Source organism: Bombina bombina, chromosome 6 (assembly GCF_027579735.1).
Source record: "Bombina bombina isolate aBomBom1 chromosome 6, aBomBom1.pri, whole genome shotgun sequence".
Lineage (NCBI taxonomy): Eukaryota > Metazoa > Chordata > Amphibia > Anura > Bombinatoridae > Bombina > Bombina bombina.
Genome location: NC_069504.1, coordinates 92,708,199 through 92,727,548, shown reverse-complemented (window position 1 = coordinate 92,727,548; position 19,350 = coordinate 92,708,199). Strand labels below are relative to the sequence as shown.

General features: G+C 36.8%; 1 protein-coding gene across 4 annotated transcripts in view; it reads right to left on the bottom strand.

Moving 5' to 3' along the window:
• The window catches only part of CACNA2D1 (calcium voltage-gated channel auxiliary subunit alpha2delta 1), a 1,258,723-nt gene that overhangs the window by 407,901 nt on the left and 831,472 nt on the right, over window positions 1-19,350 (bottom strand). For all 4 annotated transcript variants that reach the window (XM_053716513.1, XM_053716514.1, XM_053716515.1 and 1 more), the window contains exon 10: window positions 15,259-15,358. In XM_053716513.1, the coding sequence (XP_053572488.1) occupies window positions 15,259-15,358 (100 nt within the window). The remainder of the gene's footprint in view (window positions 1-15,258; window positions 15,359-19,350) is intronic.

Below are 19,350 nucleotides of genomic sequence, written 5' to 3'. Positions count from 1 at the left end.
TCAATGTTTGAATATCTTTCATCTTCAGAAAGGTCTTTCATATTCCCACTTGATTCCTCTATCTTCAGAAGCCAAAGAAGAACTTTCGTGGTGGCTCTCCCATATAGAAGCTTGGAATGGGAGAGCCATTTTTGGGAAAGCTCCAGATTTAATTATAGAATCTGATGCCAGTCGTTCGGGCTGGGGAGCTTGTTGCGGCCCTTCAATCACATGTGGAAAATGGTCTTCAGAAGAAAAAAGTTTTCATATCAACTACGTAGAACTTTTGGCAGGCTCTTTTGCAGTCAAGAGTTTTGTCAAATATTCTTTGCCAGTGTCCATTTAACTCAGAATGGACACTATTTCTGCAGTACGTTATCTGAATCGTCTCGGTGGTACAAAATTAATAGATTTATCTATTATTACAAAAGATTTCATTCACCTTTGCTTGGACAGAAATATTTCTGTCAAAGCAGAATATATTCCAGGTTTATCCAATGTAGCTGCAGATTGGGATCCTTGTTATCTGACAGACTCAAGCAATTGGAAACTTCACACTCAAGTTTTTCATTCGCTTCAGTCTCTCAGATGACCCTTTTCGATGGATCTGTTCGCTTTTAGACTGAATTTTCAGATTCGTCCTTATTTCAGTTGGCGTCCAGAACCAGGTGCCTTGGGGATCGATGCATTTCTCCACCCCTGGCCTCTTCAGACAGGGTATGCATTTCCCTGTTTTCCATGATTCAGAGAACCATCTCAGTAGTCCAACGGGATCTCCTTTCAATTCTTCTAATCACTCCCCTTTGGCCATCTCAATCTTGGTACCCGTGCCTCCTAAAGTTATCTGTCAACCATCCTGTTCTTCTTCCTCTTTTTCCTCTTCTTTTATCATATCCAGAAGGTCTTCCTCACGATCTTATCTTTCACGGATCTCTTCATCTCATAGCTTGGTCAATTTCAGGCAATCTTCACCTCTCCAAGGCTTATCACAACAAGATAAGGCACTCCTTCAAGACTCTCTGGCCCCTGGTACCAAAAAATGCTTTTTTTCCGCATTGTCCAGATGGTCTATCTGGTGCTTGGAGAGAGATTTGGATCCCCTTTCAGTTGATGTAACTTTTATTATTAATTTTCTTACGTCTCTTTTTTATTCAGGATTATCTTATAGGACTATTAATGTTTCTAGATCTGCTATTTCTGCTAAACACTCTTTTATTAATAATTTTCCTGCGGGCAAGCACCCTTTAATTTTCAAATTAATGAAAGCCATTAAACTTAAAAGACCTCCTACTCCCAATTACTCTTCTTTTTGGGATGTTGACCTTGTTTTTTCTCTTTTTAAATCTTGGCCTTCTAATTAATTGTTATCTTTAAAACAACTTTCTGCCAAATTAGCTACTCTTTTGTGTTTAATCTCTTTTCGCAGAGTTTCTGATGTTAGAGCTTTAGATTTTAACTCTAAACGTTTCACTCCTGAAGGTGTCACTTTCTTTATCTCTAAAAGAACTAAATCTTTTTCAACCTCTATATTCTATCCTTATTTACCTTCTGAACCTTTTCTCTGTGTGGTTTTATGTCTCAAGGAATACGAACGTAGAACTTTTTCCTTTCGTACTTCCTCTTCTAATTAACTTTTATCTTTTGTACCTCCTCATCATCCTGTGTTGTCTACCTCTATTGCTAGGTGGGCTAAATGGGTTATGAGTGATGCAGGTATTGATTTATCTTTTTCCGCTCACTCTGTTAGAGGATCAGCCGCTTCTAAAGCATTTTTGAAAGCTGCTACCCTTCAACAAATTTTGGATGCAGCTGACTGGTCTTCAGATTCCATATTTTAACAATTTTATTTTAAACCTATTGAACATGCCTCTTTTAATTTATTTTGTTAGTTTGCTTTAAACTAGCAAAATATGAGTCTCTGGCCTTGTAATAAAATTCGGATTATCCTAACTTGTGAAGGTATAATCTAGAGACAAGCATTTTCCCTCCTCTTCATTGATGTGTATATTTTTCCCTCCCTTTATGTGTTTTATCATATTATTATCTAAATTATTGCACATTTGTTTTAGTTACCAATCCATAACCAGGATATTGTTTCAAGTGGTTTTGTTCCTTCTTATTTGAGTTGCAAGTCGTCACTTCAATCAAGTTCATTCCAGTTTCTGCAAAGTTCCAGTTGGTTGCCAAGTTCTTCAGATCGTTTAGATATTTCCTCATAGATGGTCTTTTTCTTCTGGATTCTCCTCTTTAGTATTGTTTGTTGCCTTTTTGGTCTGAGTTATTTGTTCATTATGGACTTTGTTTTTCCTTCAACAGATGCTAAGAAAGAGGATGTACTGTTTGATATTGGTCAGTTTATAGTCTCTATTATCAAGCTGATTGGTCACTTTGTTTTAGTTTAACCAGTTCTCCATTTCTATTGGTCACTGGTCTGTACACTGATGTATGCTGTCATTTTCAAATATTGACAGTTATTTGTATTTATTTTCTGTATACTTTTAAAAACTGCATTTCAGTAGGAAAGGAAAGAAAGCAAAATACTCGTCTCTGTGTCTTTAATAAAATCTAGATTATACCTTCACAAATTAGGATAATCCGAATTTCAAGTCACTACCTCACTCAGTGTAGATCAATTATATCTCACCTAGATTATGAGTTTTGCGTTAACAGGGGTGCGGTGCTAACAAGCAGTTTTCCCTCACTGCTCACTTGCAGACAACACTGGTATTACGGGTTTTTACAAACCCGGCGTTAGCCGCAAAAAAGTGAACGTAGAGCAAAATTTAGCTCCACATCTCACCTCAATACCAGCGCTGCTTATAGTAGCGGTGAGCTGGTAGAACGTGCTTGTGCACGGTTTCCCCATAGGAATCAATGAGGGAGAGCCGGCTGAAAAAAAACCTAACACCTGCAAAAAAGCAGCGTAAAGCTCCTAACGCAGCCCTATTAATTCCTATGAGGAAATAATTTTTATGTCTACACCTAACACCCTAACATGAACCCCGAGTCTAAACACCCCTAATCTTACACTTATTAACCCCTAATCTGCCGCCCCCGACATCCCTGACACCTGCATTATATTTTTAACCCCTAATCTGCCGCTCCGTACACCGCCGCCACCTACATTATACTTATGAGCCCCTAATCTGCTGCCCCCAACATCGCTGAACCCTACATTATATTTATTAACCCCTAATCTGCCACCCCCAATGTCGCCGCAACCTAACTAAATTTATTAACCCCTAATCTGCCGTCCATAACGTCGCCACCACTATATTAAAGTTATTAACCCCTAAACCTAAGTCTAGCCCTAACCCTAACCCCCTTAACTTAAATATATATATATATATATATTTTTTATTTTTTTTTTAATATCTTTTTATTGAAGTCAAAAACCAGTACAGAGTATAAGGTATGTCACAAAACATTCACAAAACAATGTGTACAGAGCATAATTAGGAGACAATGTATTCTAGTATCACAAACATTTCCGTACAATATGGGTCATCACATAAAGAGACTTCAGTTTTGTTTTAGAGTATAACAGATGTAGTATAAGCAAAAATGATCCTCTCCTAGCTATATACAAAGACAAGTAAGGTAGCTAATCAGATGAGGGTAAAACTAGGGAGGGGGTGACTCTATAGTTATATGGGGAAGTGGGATGCAGCGGGCAAGAGCCGCTCAAAATGTAATAGAGGGGAAGGGGGGGGGGGTGGTGGAGGGGCGGAGCCAGTTAGTGTGTCTACGCCAGGGACAAATTTAGGAGAGACTAGGGTGTTATTACTTAATATAAATACAATTACACTCATCTAAACCTTTATATTCCTATAGAGGGGGCCTAGAGTCATATAATATATTGTCAGATGGAGGGGGGTCGTCAGATTAATTGGAGACTAGGGGGCTTGGGGGACTTCTGGATGAGCCCCTCTCCTGGGGGAGTGCCACCTCTAGGCGATGTTGGAGAGGGAGAAGGGATATGACCCTCAGGCATAAGTACCGGCGGGAAAGGAAGGAGAGAGGCTCAATCAAGAAAACTATTATGTGCTAGAGATGTGAATAAGAGCATAGATAAACTAGGGATTACAGTTGTATAGTCACAGAAAATTATAGTCAATAACACATATAAATATAACACAACACTTAAGTAATAGAGAGATCACGTGCACCCATGTAGACAACAATAATTATTAAACACATTATAAAGAACCGGAGTATACTAGGGAGAGTCTAAATTACATGTATGCTCACTGACATTACTACGGATAATATGACACCATACATACTGTCAGTTAGGACCCAGATACTTTGAACCAATAGTTATTTTATCTTAAAACTTGTAGCACAACATATGTCTAGCGCCTTGCAGTCAAAGCCCACACGCCTTTATAAGTAAGGGATAAAAACTTATATGCTGGACCGTGCTTTCCCAGTAGACACGGCCCAGCAGCATCTATAAGTGGGCCTTATCATCATCAAACAATATACCCTGCTTACTAATAGGGATATGGGCACCTTACAAGCTGTGAGCTTTACTAGTACTATAAAAGTGATGTGGCAACATTTGAACATACATATAAAAAGCTTCAGCATAAACATGGAAGTTAGTTAATAACACATGTAAAACAGACCAGGGATAATTCTGAGAGAAAATATAGATTATGAGAGACTTGTATGCTAAAATCTAAGTGGCTTCAGGAATAAACAGCCTAAGCCTAGCTGAATGTAATAGTAAGAAGTATGTTTTAAGGTCGGAAGAATATATGCACCTCTGGCAATATATCTGACAACAATGTTTAAAAATAAGTCCTCCAATAACACTGAGCAAACAGGTAAGAGGGCACAATCAATAACATAACCAACCTGGTCCCCGGCCAAGTCAATAACAGGCTTTGAGTAAGAATATATAACAATACATAAGAAAATACCAAAGTGTGGTAAAGGTAAAATGTTCAAAAGGATTAATAGTTGTGGTGCTACCTAGCAGATAGTGGCAAAAGGTTCAAAGTTAAACTTCCAGTAGCCCAAATAAATAAAGCAGTACTTATCTGTATAAAGCTATGGTATGTTGTGATGCCTAACTAGGTTTGCGTTAAGAAGTACTAACCCCCATGGTCAAAAATACTGCTCATAACCTTGCTGTGATTGAGTCTACTGTCTCATAGAGAGGTACACTTTCTAGGGTAAAATGTAGGCTTGGGAGGGAAATACAGGGAAGACTCAAATTTAGTATGAGCTTGGTGTACCTTAGCAGCCTTGTGGGGACGTAGGCCTTAGGGGTCTGAGCTATGTAAATGGGCAGTGTGGAGATATAATCTAACCCCTACGCAAACCATCAAGAGCAGTCATATTTAATAATAATAACATCATAGTAACTCAGAGTGATTTTCTGTAATATCTAGTATATAGGGATCTCATCACATCACCCCAAGTAACAGCTTTGCATAACTTAAAACTAAATTAGAATTAAGCAGTTGATATATGCAAGTTAGATATAAATGCTAAATGAAGGCAAACATATATTGACATCAAAACCTATTATATCTGGGCGAGCTCCGTGGAGGTGAGATTATAACATACATACATAGTTAGAACAAACATAAAATATCGTGAGGCAAGATCCATGAGATACTGCAGAGACATAGCATAGAAATGGAGAAACATAACATAACCTATGCAAATAGAATAGTATGGATACAGTTTACGCTGCAGATCACATTATACTTATTAAAACCAATTTCTAATTACTATGATAAAGAAGAATGTAGGGGTAAGGAAACAATAACAGCAGTCAGTATTATAGGTTAATGAGCCTTATAGAGGGGAACACTATGTACTAGTACATATACCACAATAAGGTATGCTTTAAAATATAAATATTAAGCTTAAGAGATTGGGAACATGAAGAATACCTAACATCAAAGACATGGTTAACATATTGTGTGATAAATAAACAGTACTGGGCAAACCCTCTGTAGGAGAATAAAATTAGAGATCTACTAATGCTGTGCATATGTAGCAGTTTAGACCCACAAATATTAATTATGCAAACCCCGATAAAAGAGCTACAGTAGGCTAACATAAAGAAGATTCAGTCAATAGTGAACCTCTATAATGTACCTCTAACTACGATATGTACTAATAACACACTTAGGACAAAAAGTAAACAATAGTGAGAAGGGTTAACAATAGATAACAAAGTCCAACAGACTCCACAGTTGAGACGTAAAGTGTGAGGAGCATACTATCACAATCATCAACGGCAAAGACATATAAAAAAGAAAATAAAGAAAAATGTCCCAATGACGATCTCTGTATCGGTTTTAGGAGAAAGACCTAGTGAACAGCTTGCTAACCCACTCCAGCTGCGCAAGGAGAGCAGTGGTAGGGACATTCAGCACGGCCAGTGTTATGTATTAGAGTGGACATGTGTTGTAGGGGTGTGCGGTCATCATACCCCGAATGTGAGGGAGAGACAGATGTCGTTGATAACAGTGCAGTGTTCAGCCAAGGCTTCTCCCGGAGAGCTAGATATGCGACCATCACAGGGTTTGTAGCCGAGGAATGCCGAGTTGTTCTCAGCGTCTTATAGGGCATATGCGGAGTACGAGCAATTTCAAAATGACTTGTATCTAAATCTCTGCTCTCTAAGGCCGCATCCTGCGCCTTGGATTCTTCCCGGTTAGGACCACTCTTCTCAGACCTCTGCTGCGCCACATGGCTTAAGTGAGTTGTGCCGGCCATTTTTACTGCACAATTCACCGGAAAGGCTAGAAGCGAACAATTCTCCTCGCAAGCCATAAGGTAGCCAGAGGGCTGACGTAACTCCACATCTAAGAAGGCCCAGCCTGGTACTGTAGAAATAGTCTTTGCAGCTGTAGTGTTAGTACCAAGGAGCGGGTCCCAGTAGATTAGTGAGACATCTCCCACGTCTGCATCACAAACGCTCGATATAGGAGGCTGGGGGAGCGTAAGTGGACCTTCCCATGCTGTTTCTACTTGCGTGTTTCCAATCTCCTTGCAAGTTAGAATCCTGCAGTCTGTTCCCTCTAGTGCTAATTTTAGTGTAGTTGAGAGGTCTAAGAAACAGCTTGACATCTGCCGGTCCAGGTCCTGCAGCAAAGCACACAGCAGCTCTCGATTCTCCTCCATATTGCGTAGAACCCCAGATTCCGTCTAAAGTCTGTATCAGGGAAAGTAGGCCCAGGAATCTTCCCCCAATAAAGGCTGTTAATCACCCAAACCGCCACACAAGTTGGCTCAGCCAAGTTGTCCTTCAGTTAAGGGCTAAATAGTAGTTATTTGCATGTAAGATCAGATCCGTCTTTATTAATAGAAAATATTATTTGTAATTCAGGCCTAGGAGCTCAACAAATGCACGTCTGGCAATCTCGGCTGCTGGCTCCGCCCCCCACTTAAATATAATTTTAATAAATCTAAATAAAATTAATACAATTAACTAAATTATTCCTATTTAAAACTAAATACTTACCTATAAAATATACCCTAATAGTTACATTGTATCTAGCTTAGGGTTTATTTTTATTTTACAGGCAACTTTGTATTTATTTTAACTAGGTACAATAGTTATTAACTATTTAACAGCTACGTAGTTAAAATAAAGACAAATTTAACTGTAAAATAAAACCTAACCTAAGTTACAATTACACCTAACACTACACTACAATTAAATTAATTCCCTAAATTAACTACAATTAACTACAATTAAATACAATTATCTAAAGTACGAAAAAAAACACTAAATTACAGAAAATAATAAAATAATTACAAGTTTTTTTAAACTAATTACACCTAATCTAATCTCCCTAATAAAATAAAAAAGCCCCCCAAAATAATAAAAAGCCCTACCCTATACTAAATTACAAATAGCCCTTAGAAGGGCCTTTTGCGGTGCATTGCCCCAAAGTAATCAGCTCTTTTACCGATAAAAAAAAAATACAATACCCTCCCAACATTAAAACCCACCACCCATACACCCAACTCTACTCTATAACCCACCCAATCCCCCCTTAATAAAACCTAACACTAACCCCTTGGAGATCACCCTACATTGAGAAGTCTTCACCCAACCGGGCCGAAGTCCTCAACGAAGCCGGACGAAGTGGTCCTCCAGACGGGCAGAAGTCTTCATCCAAGCCGGGAAGAAGAGGTCCTCCAGATGGGCAGAAGTCTTCATCCAGACGGAATCTTCTATCTTCATCCATCCGGCGCGGAGCGGGTCCATCTTCAAGACATCCGATGCAGAGCATCCTTCCTGGCCGCTGACTAACCGATGAATGAAGGTTCCTTTTAAGTGATGTCATCCAAGATGGTGTCCCTTCAATTCCGATTGGTTGATAGAATTCTATCAGCCAATCGGAATTAAGGTAGGAAAAATCCTATTGACTGATGCAATCAGCCAATAGGATTGAACTTCAATCCTATCGGCTGATTGGAACAGCCAATAGAATGCGAGCTCAATCCTATTGGCTGTTCTAATCAGCGGTTTAGGGGTTAATATATTTATTATAGTGGCGGTGATGTCCGGTTCGGCAGATTAGGGGTTAAAATATTTATTATAGTGTTTGCGATGTGGGGGGGGCCTCGATTTAGGGGTTAATAGGTAGTTTATGGGTGTTAGTGTACTTTTTAGCACTTTAGTTAAGAGTTTTATACTACGGCGTTAGACAATAAAACTCTTAACTACTGAATTTAAATGCGGTATCAGTCTTGACAGGAGAGGATCTACTGCTCACTTTTTGGAAGACTCGTAATACCGGCGCTATGCAAGAACCATTGAAAATATAGGATACGCAATTGACGTAAGTGGATTTGCGGTATTTCCGAGTCTGGCCTCGTAATCTAGCCGTCTGTTACTAATTGATTACAGTAAAGGAGATAAGAACAATATATGCCAAAATTATGTTTAAGAGATGTGCCTCTGGGCTACAAAACAGTATAATTTTGTTAAATAAATGTTTTTAAAATATTTATGTTGTATGCACATATTTTGTAATACAAGGTAATACAGTGCCTAATTTCTGATATATTCTATGTATATAGAGAAATAAGTTTACTGTTCATTTATTTGAAGGGACAATAAACACTTGAGATGATAATAAAAAATTATAAATCTGATATATAAAAAAAACTCTACAATATTCTTTCATTATTTATTGTGTCCCCTTTTCCTGAAATTCCATTTTGAAACGGTGAGCTTTTCAGTTCCTGTTAGAAATGGAAGTGCAGAACACTGTTATATTCCACACAGCCATTGGATGCACAATCTAGTGACTTATTTATAACTGTCCCTAATTAGCCACAGCAGAGAATGTAACCTAAGTTACAACATGGCAGCTCCCAATGTTTTATAGATACTAAAACATTACACTTATTTTGTCACTATTTAAACAACTAATGAAACTTTAAAAAAATACATCTAAATGTTATTGTCAGACTTATCTTTTCTTTGAAAGCATTATTCTATCAAGCATTTATTTAGAGCTAAATTATGAGTGGATCGGTAATTAACGCTCCCGCTCACACACTAACTACCCTCGACTTCTGCTCTTTGCGAGACTCGGGTAGCATGAGTATTACAAGTTGAAAGTACATAGTTATCCCTTGCACACTAACCCAACGTGTGCAAAGAGCAGAAGTTAGAATATTGCAATTTTTTGTTTTTTAAAGGTAAGGTTAGATTTATTAACTTTTCAGGTAAGTTTTTTTTACTTTTTTTTCTAAAGGTAAAGTTATTCTATTCTGGGGTAACCTATAGGGTGTTAGGTTAGGGCTTTAGATGTTAGTGGGTTACTTTGCGATGGGGGTTGTGGGGGTTTAGGGGTTAATAGTGTAGTGGGTTATAATGCAATGGGGGTTGTGGCGGTTTAGGGGTTAATAGTGTAGTGGGTCACTTTGCAATGGGGTGGGTGATGGTTTAGGGGTTAATAGTGTAGTGGGTCATCTTGCGATGTGGGTTGTGACAGTTTAGGGGTTAATTGTGTAATTGGTTACTTTGCGAGGGGGTGTGGTGGTTTAGGGGTTAATAGTGTAGTAAGTTACTTTTTGATGGTGGTTGTGGCAGTTTAGTGGTTAATAGACTAGTTTAGGGCAAACTTTTTATGCAACCTTTAAGGTCCCTTAAAATGTTTGAGCGGTAAATGTGATTACATTTGAGCAATCACATTTACTTTATACTTGTAATACGAGCAAACATTACCCCTCAACACCGCCCATAGAAAATATGGTGAGCGAAATTGAGGTAAATTAAACAGCACGCCACTTGTAATATGGATTTGAGCGTAAAGAACGCAGCAATCTTGCAATTGTGTTTACACTCCTGGCACTAACGATAGCGCTCCACTTGTAATCTGACCCTTAGGGGCAGATTTCTTTATATCACAATATTGAAGCACTTATTACTTTATGTGAACTGCTTGTGAAATGCCGCCCCCTGCAGATTTGCGGCCAATCTAGCAGGGGCTGATCGTATAGGATCGGGCGGATTGATGTCCGCAGCCTCAGAGCAGGCAGACCAGTTATGGAGCAGCGGTCTTAAGACCATGCTTCATAACTGCTGTTTCCGGCAAGCATGAAGGCTCATGCAGAAACAGGGGCATCAAGCTCCATTTGAAGCTTGATAATTCGGCCCCATGGTGTTTAATGTCCCTTTAAAACTAATCTTGAGTCCAAGTGTCAACCCCTTAGAATCAGTTCTCCAACTTGAGAGTGGGAAAAGTGAATTATGAAATACTGAATAGAACAAATATTGATAAATAAACCTGTTACATATACAGGTATACCTCACTTTACAGCGCTTCACTTTACAGCGATTCACTAATACAGCGCTTTGTGGAGCTGAAGTTCAACCTCCAAGGATTTTGAAACAGTGCTGTAATCATCATGAGAATGCTAGTAAAGTGTCTGGCACCATTTTGTTTTGCTTAGTTCACTCTGTTTATAGCATTACAGTGCAATCTGTGTCTCAGTGTTATAGTCTGGCAAATTTTACTACAGTAATGGTCACAATTTTACAGGTACAGTATTTATTGAATACTAATTGGATACTTGCTGTGCTAGTGTTAAACTAAACGTAGCATTAATGCACCCCTAATATATGTTAGTTCAGTCATGTTTTCAGGATTTTAAACACTGAAAAGAAAGCTAAAACTGTCTTGTTTCACTTTAAGGCGGTTTTCACTTTACAGCGGGGCTCCGGTCCCTAACCCACTGTATGAGCGGGGTATACCTGTAACATTAAACATTTCTGTAATATAACTTTTTTATGATGCATTGAAACTTAACTCTGGAATTTATAGGTTTTTCACAAACAAGGGCCAGATTATGAGTGGAGACCATTATGTCTAGCATAGTTTTTTTGTCTTTTACATCCCTATTGCATAAATATACCTATTTGTTTTAGAATGTTCCAATATAAGAAACAAATTTTTTTTGGGTGTACTGCAGTACTGTAAGCAAGAAAAATATATGGGTTCCTCAGTAAACAAACCACAATTAAATAAGATTGTTTAACAGTGTAAAAAAAAGAAATGTTAATAAATATAATACCCAGAGGAAGTTTTTTTTGCTGTATAAATGCTTTGATATTTTTTGGAGCAAATGACAACTTTTAAATGCCCACAGATGAAATATTAAGAACAACAAATGATGATGAAGAATCAAAATGTGTACCAGTGGGGACTATCCGAAAATCAGACTATTTCTCCAAGGATCCAAACACTTATATAATTAAAAAGAAGCTTAGACTACAAAAGCGTGACGAATATTGCAACTGAAATAATGTTTTATGCAGATAAAACAAATCCTGTCAAAATTATGTTTTGATATCATGTATATTTAAGCTTCTTTGCTAATCAGATTCTTGTGACTTTTATTTTTTATTTTGTTTGTTTGAGCAAATGTATTAATGATCATCAACACCTGTACTAGTGTTATTTAAAGCAGATATTTCTTTGTAAATAATCTCTTTGGATCTCAGTCAACAAGACATCCCCAAATGCCTTTTAATGTATAAACCGTCCCTTACCTATTTAATTTCTATTTGTCACTTATTATGTTCCATAATTTATTTACCAGTGGTAAGTGTTGCGTTCCTGTTTTCATTGCAGTTTTGCAAGTAATTCTATGTGTTTATTTTTGTTTGCATTCCTATTTTCAACCCTCACCCACAACACATGCACAACGATGGCATAGAGAAATTTTCTAGCTTCCAAAATAGTGCCCGTCCATACTGGAGTGGCTGTATTTTTAACTGACTGAAGACAAACCACTGCCCCTTCAGTAACAAGGGAATTGGGGGTCCTTGTGTTAACCCCAATGTCAGAGAATTATGCAATTTACTGGTTTCTAATGCTCATGCATGAAGAATAGAGCAAAGCAGGGTGGAAAATGATTGCAAATTGTATCTGTAGGGTTATGCGTTTGTGTTCCATTGAATGACTTTTTTTTATAAAGATAAATATAGAAAATGTGAAACAACCAGTGGCTGTTGTAGAACTAAATATTTGGGAGGGATAAATGGGGGCTAACTAAGGTGGTGAATATAATATAGTTATTCCTTTGCAACCCAACAGAGGTGCCAGACATGCATAGCACCCCACCAGCAACCCCACAGAACCGCCACTTAAAACAACTATTCACAAAAGGTGACAGGTACAATATAGCAAACTATTTTTGAATATGGAATGTTAATACTGTTCAGGTGTACTTATTATAATACAAATATCCCTACTGTAAAAGTGTTCAATAGTGTGACAGTTACAGTACTTTAGTATCATTTTCATTTGTGGTGATGATTATTAACCCCTTAACGACCAAGGATGTGCCAGGCACGTCCTACAAAAAACAGTCTTTAACGACCAAGAGATGTGCCAGGCACGTCCTACAAAAAACAGTCTTTAACGACCAAGAGATGTGCCAGGCACGTCCTACAAAAAACAGTCTTTAACGACCAAAAAAGGTTTTAAGCGCTGGAAGTGATCGCAATCACTTCCAGCCGCTTTCAGGGTATTGCAGCGATGTCTCAATATTGAGGCAACCTGCAATACCCCTTTTAAGTAAACCAATGCATAAAAGAAAAACATTGGTTTTCATGTCCCTTTATACATATGAATACAATTAATACATACATGAATACATGAGAATACAATTAATCATAAGATTCATGGGTAAAAAGACATGTAAAAGTTAAAAAAAAATGTGTTCCTATTTACTATTCCTCATTTATTTACAGAAAGCTTCCATGCACAAACATTGCACGACTTAAAGAGATATGAAACAGTACTCCTTTAGTAAACAAAAATTAAATACTATATATGTTAAATCAAAGTAAACATAAAAGAAAAAAACTGTGTTAAAAAAACAGCAAAGTACGTGCTTTCTTCTGAGTATGGGCATAACCTGCCTTTTTGTAGAGGGCTGTGACAGGACACTGCTCAAATGAAGTTAAATGAAATAAATAAAAAAGTAAAATCCTTTTCAAACGATGAGTAATAAATATTGTTATGATATCTACTTAGTATAACCCATTGCTTAGGGTTTATTTATTACAACAATGAAACAGACTGTTTTATATAAAGACTCACAGTTCCAAGGGAACACATTTCTCATTATCAAACCCTCTACTTGTTTCTAAATTGTTCTGACTGGGTTGTCAAGATTAATTTGTGAATAATTTATATCTCATTTAGACTCTCATTAAATAGTAGATAAATAATGACAAATATATTAAGCAATTAGAAGATATGGTAGTAAGAGATATAAATTAAGGTTGAAAGTTCCATTCTAAGGGGTTAATTTATAATTTGCTGAATTGGGCCAATTCACCCTGTTTCCGTGCAAGCCTTTAGGCTCGCCAGAAACAGGAGTTAAGAAGCAGCGGTCTAAAGACCACTGCTCCTTATCTCATACGCCACCTCTGAGGCGGCGTACAGCAATCCGCCCGATGCTATACGTTCGGGCTGACTGAAGCCCCCTGCTAGCGGCCTGCAGGGGGTGATATTGCATAAGCAGTTCACTAGAACTGCTTGTGCAATGCTGAATATGGACAGCGTATGATGTCCACATGCAGCGATGTCGGCAAGACTTTAATAAATTGACCCCAAAGTCACTGACTTTCAACAAGATCAAAGTAGCTGTCCACAATTGGATATGACAGGGGTCATCAATTGTGGACCTCCAGAGATTTTGGAAATACATTTTCTATGATGCTCAGCGAGCATTTCAGCTTGCTTAGCATCATGGGAAATGTAGTTCCAAAACCTCTGAAAGGTCACAATTGATAACCCCTGAGATATGATGTTCCACACTACTATCACATGCAATGCTTTTAAAGCTATTGTATATAGCAATGCACTGGTATAAAGGCATATTTTTAAAATGGATTTAGAAGCTGAAATATTAGAATGTGTTAACCTAATTTGCATATAATTTCCTAGTATCCCTTGCTTCAGTGAAACAATTCATGTGGAAAAACTCCTGGCTTGTCTGGATGTGTAAACAAGTTATCAATTCTTGCTTTTTTTCTAAATAATTTACAGTAGAGATTTCTATCACTTGTTTCGTTTACCATAACTTATGTTGAGGTTTAGATATTCAATACCAGGGTCACAACACCAGAACTAATCTTATGTATATGAGTTCCAGTTAAAAACAAAACAAACAAAAACAGGGTAAGCTGCCCTATAGTTAATATAGGGGGTGCAAATTTGGAAAGCAGGATTGCAAGTATGGTGCAGTATGCACAATTGAATGTGAAAACCCCAGAGAGAGAGAAGAAAATTTGTCTGACTTCTTTGGATGTTTACATGAGTTACATTTTGAATTACTTTAACGACAAATACAACTTGAGTCATTTCAGTAAAATCACTATTATGTTATAGTGAACCAATCACTAAAAGCATACTTATGTATCTACCCGTCACTAGCCCTTTCCTGCTTAGTAATGGCATCTGAGTTTACCAACAATGTGAATTTAACTATGTTTTAAACTCCTTGCTTTTACTGTAATTTAAGTCTTAAAATTGAAGTTTTTTTCCCACTCTACCCTAGAGCGGCTGGAGTTCATTTAGTGGAATTCAGAACCTAATTGGCCAAAGCAGAGGAGAAAAGAAAAACATTTCAGGAGGTGTGTCCCTTGATTGCAGAACACAAATCTTATTGAAAAACATGAGTTTTAATAATAATAATAATAATAATAATAATTTAATAATTTAATAAAATATTTGTTTGCAAAAATAAATAAAAATCAGTGATACTTACGGCAGCTACATTTACAAAGTCATCATCTGAAAGTGTCTCCAACATCTCAGATACTGAAGTTCTTATCAACTTTAAAGTGAGACCACTAACACTCCCACTCCTTGGGGGAGGGGGGGGGGGAGAAGAAAAAAAAGAAAAAAAATATTTAAAAAAGTAATACAGTTTGACATATTCTAATCACTAAGATGCCCAGTGACAATTAAATGAATCTGAAAACTACTAGAGGCTCTTCATAGATGTCACATGCATCCTTTTTTGGATAATAGGCATTTTAAAGATCTAAATGGCAGGTTGACTGTTTTATAGCAAAGCTCGGATTGGAAAGTATTGCAAATGCTGATGAAACACATTTCGGCAATATAAAAGTATTTCAATCCATTTAAAACTTCAGATGCAATCTGTTCTATTAACGTGACAAACTAGAGAATAGATTTTTTTAGTACAAAACAATCTACAAGACACATCAAGCTCAATGCATTTTCCCCTGACATTAAACTAACAAAGACTCTTCCACTGTATTAAAAAGATGTCTTTAATGCACTTTATCTGTAAATAAGTGCCAAAAAGGACTTATGCGACATTGGGGGATATGAAATCAAAAGGTAGACTGTGAAGTTAGACTCTCATATTCATATCACTTACGATTTGATCTTTAATTTTTTTCTTCCTACTTTTAAAATACAGTATAAGTGTTTCTGATATGTTTCAAACTGTACTGTTGCAGAGTAAAACTTTTTAAATATGGTGACGAAACATAAACAAATGATTCTAGTAAAAAAAGAATATTAGTTTTCAGACAACAAATATATTGGTTGCATATGTATATATGCCTTTTGCACCTACATTCAAACCCAGGACCTTGTTAGAAATCACCTCGCCACACATAGGCAGGTGCAGTAAGCCGTACGTTGAAAATGTGAGCATCGTAACTCCCGTAACTGCCTGAAAATATTAACTAACACCTAACGCATGCGCAATATCTACCTGTTAACCACCAACCCCCACCGCAATAACTAATAACATATATTTACCCCTAATCCACCATTAACTAACATCGCAATAAACCTAATAAATGTATTAACCCCTAATCCACCATTAACCCACATCGCAATAAACCTAATAAATGTATTAATCGCTAATTCGCCATTAACCCACATCACAATAAATCTAATAAATGTATTAACCCTAATCCGCCTTTAACCCACATTGCAATTAACCTAATAAAACTATTAACCCCTAATCCACCATTAACCCACAACGCAATAAACCAAATAAAACTATTAACCCCTTATCCGCCATTAACCCACAACACAATAAACCTAATAAAACTATTAAGCCCTAATCCGCCAAACCCACACAACGCAATAATGCTAATAAATCTATTAACCCCTAATTCACCAAACCCCCACAGCTCAAATAACTAATTAAATTACTAAGCCCCTTAACTTAACACCCCCTAAATTAACCCCAATTACCTAAATTAAAAAATACTAAGTTACAATTAAAATAAAAAAGCTAACATTACTTAAAAATAAAACTAAAATTAAAATGAAATGAATCTTAGATTACAAAAAATAAAAGTCTAACATTACATAAAATAATAAACTAAAATTTCAAAAATAAAACAATTAAACCTAATCCCTATGAAAATAAAAAGCCTCCCCCCAAATAAAAACACCCCTAATCGTATACTAAACTACCAATAGCCTTTAAAGGGGCCTTTTGTAGGGCATTGCCCTAAGTTAAACAGCTCTTTTACCTTTAAAAAAACTAAGTCCCCCCCTAACAGTAAAACTCCCCACCCACCTAACCCCCCAAAATAAAAAAACCTAACACAGCTTTATGAACTGCCGTTGCCGTATATGTGATTCCCCAATGTGCGAGGGGAAATTACGGGCGACGCAGGTTTCAGCAGTTATGCTGAAGCCTTGGCCGCATATGTAATCTCACCCCAAGTATTGTATTGGTGAAAACTCTGAGCAGGTGGTGTATGTGAATGAGGGGATTTTAGTAAAGCATTATTACTATTGCATGTAAAATTTAAAAAGGCTTCTATTGAAAACTTAAAGGGACAGTCAGGTCCAAAATAAACTTTCATGATACAGATAGGCATGTCATTTGAAACAACTTTCCAATTTACTTTTATCACCAATTATCCTTTGTTCTCTTGGTATTCTTAGTTGAAAGCTAAACCTAGGTAGGTTCATATGCTAAGTTCTTACACCTTATGTTAATGCTTTGACAGTTTTTCATCACTAGAGGGAGCTAGTTCATGTGTGCCATATAGATAACATTGTGCTCACAAACGTGGAAGTTACCTAGGAGTAAGCACCAATTGGCTAAAATGTAAGTCTGTCCAAAGAAGTGAAATAAGGGGGCAGTCTGCAGAGTCTTAGATACAAGGTAAGCACAGAGGTAAAAAGTATATTAATATAACTGTGTTGTTTATGCAAAACAGGGGAATGGGTAATAAAGGGATTATCTATCTTTAAACAACAAAGATTCTGGTGTAGACTGTCCCTTTAAATACATTCATGTTTTTTTTTTTTTCAATTTGGTTTGTATCTCTCTTTAAAAGTACTTTACCCATATGCTAGATCACTTGAAAGTAAACGTGTACATTCTTGTTACAAATGCATATTCGTAATGAAAATACGGATACTGGTTTGGTATTCACGAAACAAATATCTGAACGAATGCACTCATTTGTGAATATATACTAATTAAATTTGTTAGTATGTATTTGTTTCCTTTAAATTACATTTAAAAGGTAAAATACGTACTTACAGTGCGCTGGAGAAGCTGCGCTAATCCCGACCCTTCTTCACAGAGACCAGGGCCACGCTAATCTGAGGTTTAGCAGGGTGATAAGCCCCCTATTAACGTGGCTCTCGGCTCTGTGGAGGAAGGTCTGGATTAGCGCGGCTTCCCCAGTGCACTATAGGTAACTATAAAAATGCAGGTGATACTTTTTTCACCCGCAGTGAAGGAACATTTCAATTTATTTTAACAAAATTGAATGTAAATGTTAAAGAATATTCAGTATTTGTTTTAATCTAAACGATTATCGAACTGAATTTTCAGAATATTTGTTTCAAATGATTCATCCAAAACAAATTATTTAGCGATGCACAAATTTACTTGAAAGTGATGAAGCTTATCTGTAAAAAGATGACTAGAAAATATTATATGAAAAAAGTATTTTATCTGAAAATGTCTTCATCTCACAAAAGTGCTCTGTGAACAGTTATCCTTCATCTACTCTTTACTGACATCTGAATAATAAAAAAAACAGCCAATCAGCATTTTATGTGCTGAGGTCACACTTAGTTTTAATGTGATCTCATGGGATTTCGCCATAATCTTGTGAGATTTCATAGTAAACTCCCTTAAAGGGACATAAAACCCAAAATGTTTTTTTTTTATGATTCAGACAGAGAATACAGTTTAAAAAAAATACACGTATATGCTCCAGAGTGTGCTCTCATGGAAAAGAAAAAAAAGCAAGAGAAAGATCTACATTAGATAAATCTTGTACCTGAGCTTTATCTAGTATATAAATGTTAAGCGAAAGTAACCACCAAAAATTTTATTGTTTAAAAAAGTAGATTATCCCTTTATTTACCATTCCCCAGTTATGCATAAACAAAACTTTTATTTTAATTAATATACTTTTTACCTCTGTGATTACCTTGTAATTGTACCTGTCTAATTCTCTGCTGACTGCTTCCTTATCTCAGATCTTTTGACAGACTTGCATTTCAGGCAATTAGTGCTGAATCTTAAAAAACTCCACGAGCGTGAGCACAATGTTATCTATAAGGCACACATGAACTAACGCCCTCTGGGTGTGAAAAACTGTCAAATGCATTCAGAAAAGAGGCGGCCTTCAAGGGCTTAAAAATTAGCATATGAGCCTACCTAGTTTAGCTTTTAACTAAGAATACCATGAGAATAAAGCAAATTTGATGATAAAAGTAAATTGAAAAGTTGTTTAATATTGCATGCCCTATCTGAATCATGAAAGTTTAATTTGGACTTTACTTTTCCTTTAAGGGATAGATTACAAGTGGCACGGTATTGTTAGCGTAG